Consider the following 9,698-nt stretch of genomic DNA (forward strand, 5'->3'; position numbering starts at 1 on the left):
ACCCCAAACACACTTGTATAAGCTATATTTTTTTAAAAAATAACAATAATGCGAAAGAATAAACAGTTATAATATTCTTTTAACGTGTAGTCATGATTAATTTGCAAGTTCTCTTTGATTGATTGATTGATTTGATTGGTTGAGCTCAGATCGTTTTTCGCAGATTAATGCAAACACAGGTCTAAACCAATCAGCACACGTGTTTCATTGCGCATAAAATTTCCCTAATACATTATTAACTTGATCAGCAGTTGTAACTAAAAATACTGTCGTAAATCTTATGAATTTGTTCATGTTTAAAAATATTAATTAAGCAATTAGCTCTATATAATAATTAACGTAATAACGATTGATTATGCCTCTAAAAAAACACTTTTAACAAAAAAAATTGCACATCGTTTTTTCTCAACTTATTCGCACACTGTTTATTGGTAGTCAACATAACACTTTGATGTCACATGAAAACATAGTGAAACCATATTTATAAACTAACACAAACAACAATTACTAACACATATTTCATGACTTCTATCATCATAATTAATTTTACTTTATTGGTGGACGATTTCCTTAGTAAGGTTAATGGTTAGGTTTCTTAGGTATATCATAGTTTGAAAACACTGTAAAACACACAATTAATCAATTCAAATGCATTTTGAAAACATGTAAATATCCCATCCTTATGTTTTTGGTGAGCATAATATTCAGCATTCTAAAAAAATTCAAAGCTGGTAAGGTAACACATATGGAGTGATAAACTTTTATCCCCTACCAGTGAAATGGAGCATGCATTGTACACACAGTTCCCATCAGCCAGTGTATTAAACATAGAGAAGTATTTGCAATATTCAAAGAAAGAAAGTGATAAATACCAAACTTACATTTACTTTCAAGCTTCATAAAAATGATAAGAATACTTAGTGTATATTATAAACATATATTTTGATAAATCAGAGAAAAGGTCATGAATAAGGTGTTTTCAGTGGAGCTGGTTGATGATGTTAGTATAAAAATCCAAATGGTGTAAAATAGTAAGTAGATTTCCTACACAGTCGAGTGTCGAAACAATATAGGTAGTATATCATAGCACTTTGATGTCACATGAAGACATAGTGAAACCATATTTATAAAATAACACAAACACCAATTACTAACACATATTTTATGACTTCTATTATCATAAATAATGTTACTTTATTGGTAGACGATTTCCTTTGTAAGGTTAATGGTTAGGTTTCTTAGGTATATCATAGCTTGAAAACACTGTAAAACACACAATTAATCAATTCATCGTGCATTATTCAATTTTTTGCCAGACCAAGAAATGCATAATATAGTTAGCTAGAATCATGAATATACTATCATCATGTATCCTAGCCTAAAACAATAAAAGACTCATAAATATTTTGACATCAAATAATTAAGAGAAAGAACCTTTGATTTTGATCGTTCTCTCTGACTCTTAGGAAACTGTATTTTTCAAAATTCGCACAGCTGCACTGTAATTTGTTTACAATCCCCTACACGATTTTGTCTCTCAGAAATAGCTTTTCCACATTGTTCTTAAAGCAGTATTAATTCACTATTGATATCCTTCGAGTTATAATGCTCAAAAGGATCGATGACTTTCGATAAAGCAATGGAATCCATTTTTTTAACCGGAATTGTCGAGAATATTGTCCGAATATAAACTGACAACACGCACGGCACGCATAAGTCGATATTAGGATTAAGTAATTTTTAATTCAGTCGAATTACTATGAAATTGCACAATAAATATTGCGCAACCGTAGTTAACTGTGATCTGCCACAATCAGGTGATCAAAATTGTGAGCTTTAATTGGTTGGACAGTATTTAGAATTACGTCACTGTGGCCAAAAATGCCGAAATTGCGGAAGAAAACGCTCACTAACCGTGTCCAAAGGTAATATTTTTGGTCGCCTTTTTAATCGTAACAACAAAACTGGACTCCGAACAACAATCGAGTTACGTTTCGTAGGATAATCTGACTACATTAGAAAAATCTAAACGGTGGGATAATACGATGATTTATAAAATCTGTCGCTTAAACGCGAATTTTGAGTACGTCAACAAGTGCAGTACATGTGTTTTTTTAGTAGTTTTGGTTAAAAATAGACTCAATAAACTGAATAAACTAAGAAAATTTATGTTTTACGTCTAAATTTCAACATTTTTTGTTGAATTCTGACCGTGTCCAGTGCCACACGGGATACCCCTTGAATCCGCCCCTGTATAATATGTATTTACCGGCTGGGAGGTCCGTATACGGAGAAAATATTTTCACAAGGCCTGCAACTTAATGTTGAGACTAAAGTTGGATGCTTTTCAGCAAACTTCGCTTTGTCTGGACAATAAGATGCACTCTTGCAACGACAACTTTCATCTGAATACACCTTGCTTACACGTTAAACAATTTTGATCGCTTTCAATTCCATTTTATAAAATTTGCATTTCCCTACGTAAACAAATACATTGCAAAAAAATATGTTGAGACTAAAATTGGATTGTTTTCTACAAAATTTGCTTCGTCTGGATAGTAAAATTCACTCTGGCTATGATAAATTTCATCTTAATACATTATGCCTACTCGTTCAACAATTTACATCACTTTCAATTCAATTTAGTTCATTATAACAGGACTTGTATAAGGTTGATGAGCCATTATCTATTTTATACATAAGTCTTTCATGCATTTATTTGAGTTCTACATTCTTCAAGTGTTTTCTGCCCTAAGGTTTTTTGTGCTAAATCTGACCATGCTCATTTTTCATGATCAACCTAGCTGCTATAATTTCGATTTTATGCAGCCGTTCACCTAGATCTTTATTTAGTATATATTCCATACTTCACAGGAATAATCGAAATAGGGTTGAATTAGAACATTACAAACCATAACTGAGGTGATTCTTCAGATATACTCTTTTTTATTTCCTCATTTGTTAATCCAAAGCGTTATTTTTTGAATTCCTGCAAATTGATTGGCTGCCTCATCTGGCAGCTTTTTACGATATCTGCCCATAGGGTAAAAGGTTGTTTTGTTTTGCTTCGCGATGTATTTGCTCACGAAGTGAAATGTAAAAGCGATGTAAATTGGTGAACGAGTAAGCAAAGCGTATTCAGATAACAGTTAACTATCATAGCAAGAGTGAATTTTAGTATTTAGAGAAATGTATGAATGGATTTTTGACAACTTATAAATAAATTTAAGGAATTATTTTGAAAGAACTGAATTTCCCAGTCTTACGGCAGTAAATATGCACTTAACAAGACTCCACCAATCTTTTAGACATCCACCCGAGTAAGGGTTTGCTTATATTCACATGCATATTATATTACTCTATAAAGTTTGTGATTAATGTAAAAAATGAAGTTTCAATAAATTGAGGTAACCAAAAGTCTCAACGCAATCGCTTGGAGGCCTTCGTCCATTAATCAACGATTGGTGACCTCCCTTTGCTCTACTTGAATTGGGCTGAAGTATGGATTCCATCAATTTAATATTCGGGAAATTACGAATTGTTTTCAAAAATTCCCCAACGCAAAATGTTTGCATTTTAATGACAGTACTTTATGGAAATATTTATGCTCTTCAAAATAGCTCTTAAAAGTAGCTACGACGCGTGCAGAATAGCCAAAACTTTTGGTGATTCTAAGTACTTCATACGACTGCAATTTTATTTCTATAATTAAAATATGGACTGTGTCGCATTAGCTATCATAAACTATGACGTGGCCTTTAGTTAAAAAATAAAAGTTGTTTAATGTATTTGCACAGGCTTATGCCAGCCCGAGGACACCTTTGGGAGCTAGAACTTGAGAGCTGATTTAAAACTCGAAAACTCTCACACACGTCTCTAAGGCTCGCATAAGCCAGTGTAAACACAAAAAATCATTTCTTTTATAAAGCAACAATAAAGAAAGACAGACAAATTGAAAACCGACGTTTTGACTTGACCCCTAAAATGCATTTATGATCGATTTGCAATTTGATTAATTTGATTGGTTGAACTCAGTTCTGTTTTGCACAGACTAATAAAAACGCAGCTATTGACCAATCAGAACAACGTTACACTGTCTTTTTTTATAAATTGAATTCTAATTACGTGAATGCCAATTTTATGTTGGTGTCACGTAAAATGTTCATTTTAAACAAACTTAAGTCAATTCTAATGCAAAAGAATGCTATTTTTTCTAATGCTATTTTGAATTATTTTCATTATTAAAAACATACCAAAAACTTCTTAGCCATTGATAGCAATGAGATTAGCTTTGGAAAAATTCACACAACCAGGGCATATTATTTATCATATCTTGTCGTTGCAGGAGTCGGAAATTTTGAGTTTGTTAATTCAAGATGCTGGATTAACTTTACAAACGAAAATGCATCGACTAATAAAATTATGTGAAATTAAAGCGTATCATCCATACCAAAAAGCTCGACGGCTTACCGCAATAAATCCTTTGAAAAAATTATTTACAAGAACTGGAACAAATCATATTTGATCCAAGCATGTCGTCATTGATCCATCCAAGCATGTCGTCATGACCTTGATAAAAACAATGCTAGAGTTCTAAGGATTGCAGCTCCTGAAATATCATGCTCCATAGCTAAAATTATAAATCACTGTATTGAAACTTGTACATTTCCCTCACAATGGAAAATAGCAAAGGTTAAACCACTATTCAAGAATCAAGGAAACAAGCAAGATATTCAAAACTATCGTCCTATTAGTATTTTGCCTATTCTTTCTAAAGTCTTTGAAAGACACATCTTCAATGCAATGAACACCTACTTAACAGAAAATGCACTTTTATACCGCTTCCAATCAGGCTTCCGTAAAAACCACTCCACGGATACTGCTTTGTTGTTTCTTCTGGACCAAGTCCTTCTTGACCTTGATAAAAACAATGTCAGCGGCTTAGTCTTTGTGGACTATAGCAAGGCATTCGACTTGATCAATCATGACATTCTCCTAGTAAAGTTAAGATCATATGGATTTCCAGATAATGTTGTAAAGCTATTGCAGAGCTATCTACTCAATCGCAAACAGTGTGTCACTGTAAATAACTCGACTTCGTCACAACTTATGCTAACCAATGGAGTTCCTCAAGGTAGCATATTAGGACCTCTACTGTTTTTAATCTTCGTCAATGATCTTCCCGAAGCTGTTGGATCGGATTCAACTATTCATGCTTACGCGGATGACACCACATTTAAAGCCAGCGCTAATATCGATAATGCACCTTTGGAATTGGAACGACGTCTTCAAGAATACATGGATAAATTAAGTAAATGGTCTAGCGAAAATGGGATGGTCTTAAACGCTGTTAAAACCAAAGCATTACTTATCACCGGAAAGAGGCTACATTCATCATTAGTTGATGGCAATCACCTGTCAGTAACCCTTGATGGGGCTGAAATAGAACAAGTAACCTCTTATAAATTGCTTGGTGTAACACTCGATCAAGATTTTACATTTAGTGACCACATTTCTAGCCTAAAGGCCAAGCTTTCTCTGCGTATTGGTTTATTGAAAAAGATAAAGAGATACCTTCCAATAAAAGAAAGACTTTTATACTACAACGCTTTGATTAAACCCGTCCTTATGTACGGGAGCATGGTTTGGAATACCTGCGACGTTAAAGAACTCCACTGTCTCCTAAGGTTACAGAAAAGGGCTGCCCGAGTAATTCTTGGAGTAGACCCTTATTCTAGAAGTGTTGTAAACTTTAGTAAACTAGGCTGGTTGCCTTTTTGACGAAATAAAACTAAACAAATGTGCCATGATTTTAAGAGCCTCAAATGCGATGTTCCTATTTATATCAAAGATTTGTTCAAGACGAACAGTTCTGTTCCCAATAGGTCCACGAGACATGGCAATTTAAATTTAGTGTGTCCCAAATACCTAAGAAATAACGATGGTGGCAAGGCATTCAGTGTTGACGCAGTTAAGTTATGGAACAGCCTTCCCATGATATCAAAAAAGCCTAGTATAAATCTATTCAAAACAGCTGTGAAAAAGCATTTTATAAGCTCATATAAAAACCTGGACAACTTTGAAACAATATTAAGCAATAGTACACTACCTAATTTTAATTTTAATTTTTTATAAATTAATTTATCTTTCTGAATATTTTTTATGTGTCCTGCTATTTTTATCATAGAATTTTGTAATTATTTATATATTTATTCATTTATCATTTTTTTGTAATGCTGTATAATCTAGTTAGAGGGCCACAGGTTTGTCAGCTTTTCAGCTGTTACGTGTCCCCCTCTTCAAATAAAGTCCTTATTATTATTGATTTGAATATCTTAATATGCATAGCGGCAGTATTCGGAGATGTTGCATCTAGCCGTAGAATTTAAAAAAATTGTTTAATGAAGCCTTATTCATTGTTCCATCAAGCAATGTTCATTTTCAAATTTATTGTTTTCTAAGTAAATCAACTGAGAAAAATCAACAAAACAAGATTAATACTATTGATTGCTTGCTCGTACATCTGTATTTGAAATATTCATATACATACACATAACTTGAGCAGGTTGGTTACGCCTTGGTCCAAAACTAGACGTTTAATTGGGGGTGGGGTGAATATTCATATATGTGCGAATATTTAAAATTTCTGACCTAACATGCTCATACATAGAGCGTGACCAACAAAGAAGTTATGTAAAAAGGGAGGTCAATCTGTGTTGAATTATTTTCCAATTATGTACATACAAACCTGAACAATGTACACCAGCATCTTCTTCATGATTACAATTATGTTATCCCCATCCTCTATGTGAACAACTCGAAATATAATTTTCATTTCCTACACAACGAACGTCGTCTAACCATATTCTTCCACTGTCATAAGGAACATTACCTCCTAGTAAAGTCCTGACAGCATTGTCATAACTAAGTTGTCGACAAACAACTTTAGCATCGTTTAAATCCCAGCCATTATCACAAATTGTTCCCCATTCTCCATTGTGAAATACTTCCACACGACTTCTGCCATTAGGACTTTTTCGTCCCCGAAGTCGTGATGAAAACAGAGTTGAAAACTGATAAAAAAAGAAAAAAATAGATATTGCAAAACACATAAGTCCAACTACGAAATATTGTAATTTACATGTTTACATAAAAGTATCCCGTTAAGTTAGATGGCAATGTAAAATCTTCTTGGGCGAAATTAATGATTCAATATAGTAACAAAAAATTGATAAAAAAATTACACAAGTACAACGTTTTGGATAATTAGACACTATTTGACTTTCATGAGTCTAAAAATTTTTTTATTAATGCCAGTCCTCATTTCTTTACATAATATGAATAACTTGTTAACCCTTTAACTTGCAAACTTTCCCCCTTGGTTTCCCATTCAATCATTTGATTTTATTGCTATATGGCAACACTGCTCCACAACTTGTTGAAACAAGCAAAAAATAAACAGTAAATTGTTCACATAAACTATTCGTTTACAACGTTTAAATTAATCATTGAGGACACCCTTATTTAAGGAATATGTTTTCATATGCAAACAAACCACATAGAATATGAATGCCAAACTGAAATATTTCTTCGGAAATATCTATGTTAAAGCATTTTAACAGAGCACAAGTCTCATTAATTTAGCCAGCTAATTTCTTGTTATTGATGGTGGAGGGAAGACAGGAGGGAGGCAGAGGTTTCTTCTCATAAACATATTTTTAGCTTGAAATTAATTGTTATCACATGATCGTCTTGGAATAATCGAGGTTGGCTATGCTAATACGTTGTTCAACTTGCATGACTTACAATTGCATTATAATATCGCGTGTCTGCTGTCATCTGTACATATTACATTATATTTTAATAAAAAGATCTGTTATGAATGGCTGAACTAACCACAGAACAAGGAGAATTTGTCGTGTTAAATTAATCCATATTGCATATTACATGTTCGTATTACATTACATAGTAATGAACAGATTTGTTATGAATGATTGACTCAACTAACCACAGAGCAATGAGTATTTGTCATGCTAAATTCCTTCTAACGCTAAGTCCATCCAACATAAAAAGGAATTTTGGCTGCTGTTCATTGCAAATTCCTTTCAATTTTGTTTAAATTTCCTTGGGAATCAGTAAGGTTGAATCTTAATTGCTAATTCTAAACATTGGAAACTTTCCAAAGGGATGGTTCACACCTTGTAATCCCTTATTTTAGCATTCCTCTGCACGTGGTAACTCGTGTGAACGGATAAGATATGCCAGTTTTTATTAATGCAAAGCTTATTCTATGAATATGAAATAATGCCTTGGGGGGAAATTGTGCCGATCCCCTTTGTATGTTTAAAAAAACCAGTATCAAATTCGTCTCACACTTGCTCACGTGCAAGAAACTACTAGACGACAACAGTTGAATTTAAGTTACTTAATCCGGCTGCATATGTAAAAAAGCCTTCAAAGATGCGGTGGTAAACATTTTTAGCTTTGTTTGTGATAAAACAGATTGCGAGTACTGAACCACTTCTTATTTTCCAATTAACATTTTGGAGAAAAATGTTGAGCTTGCATTTTGTGAAAAGCTTCGAAATCTTCAATGAAAAATGTCAACAACACTCCGGAAATGTTACAACCTTAAAGAAGCATCTACCTTCGCACGTAAAACAATCAATGCCATCATGGAATATTCACAAAGAACACTCAAGTTTCAACATTCTTAGTGTTGGTAGTGGCACAGGAGAAATTGATATCGAAATTGTAAAAATTGTTGCTCAAGAACTGTTCAGCAATGGTAACTGGAAAAGCATCAAAATTTTAAACCGTGCACTTGAACCAAACAAATTTTCTTGTGCTGCATATGAAGCTAATGTCACTGCAATAATGAAAGCTCTCGTGCTGTTTGCTATGAAATCATACCTCAAACGTTCAGTGAATATCGTTGCAGCGGGCCGAGTGAAAGTGTAAAGTTTGATCTTATTCACTTCATTCATAGTTTATACTATACCGATCTAGAGAGTGCTATTTGGTATTGTATGGTAGAAAAACTGAAAGAGAATGGACGTTTGGTATGTCTGATTGGTGACAAGAACAGCATCGTTAATAGGACTTTTATCAAACAAGTGAAAAGTAAAATGATGACGAAGGTCAATGATGATTTTATGACGTCCGAAGGATTGGAAATTTTGGCTAAAATTATAAAGTTTGCTAAGAAATACGGTTGGCATTATGTAATTTACTCAGTAAACTTGCAACGTGATGTCACAGACGTTTTCTTTCCAGACTCATTAGAAGGTAACCTTTCATTGGACTTTCTGATGAATACAGAGAACTATCGTTGCAATGTTTCAGCTTTGGAACTCAATGAAACACTCGACTACATTAAACAGTTGTCTGTTGAACGTAATGGTAGACGTTATGGTGAAAAAAAAATTCACTTTTGATTTTATATAAGGACGAATGAATATTTGCACAATGAACCTTTTTATCTTTTGCACATATTATCTTATTGCAACCTTTGCATTACTTTAAGACAATTTTTTTGAAATGTACATGACGAAGTAGGAATTGGTGAAATAAGCTGCCTAAATAAACTACTTAGAATTGGTAAAAAAAACTGACGAAAGTAAACTAGAAATTGGGCGGATACTTTTAGGTTTTTAAATTCATTGTTTATATGAATGAATTAAAGAAGTTTGTATAGG

General features: G+C 33.3%; 1 protein-coding gene across 1 annotated transcript; it reads left to right on the plus strand.

Annotated features, from left to right (window-relative positions):
* Positions 1-8,667: 8,667 nt before the first annotated feature.
* LOC124454153 (histamine N-methyltransferase-like) lies at positions 8,668-9,444 on the plus strand. Its single transcript, XM_047004962.1, has 2 exons — positions 8,668-8,894; positions 8,942-9,444. Exons 1-2 carry the CDS (start codon positions 8,668-8,670, stop codon positions 9,435-9,437), a joined length of 723 nt encoding a protein of 240 aa, XP_046860918.1. The 3' UTR covers positions 9,438-9,444.
* Positions 9,445-9,698: the final 254 nt, after the last annotated feature.

Source organism: Xenia sp. Carnegie-2017, unplaced genomic scaffold (assembly GCF_021976095.1).
Source record: "Xenia sp. Carnegie-2017 unplaced genomic scaffold, XeniaSp_v1 HiC_scaffold_3, whole genome shotgun sequence".
Lineage (NCBI taxonomy): Eukaryota > Metazoa > Cnidaria > Anthozoa > Malacalcyonacea > Xeniidae > Xenia > Xenia sp. Carnegie-2017.

What these genes read in the sequence shown, in the direction of transcription:
- LOC124454153 (XM_047004962.1), top strand. Translation starts at nt 8,668, where the DNA reads ATGCCATCATGGAATATTCACAAAGAACACTCAAGTTTCAACATTCTT. An exon ending in ATAATGAAAGCTCTCGTGCT is followed by an intron (nt 8,895 to 8,941) that starts GTTTGCTATGAA and finishes ATATCGTTGCAG; the next exon opens with CGGGCCGAGTGAAAGTGTAA.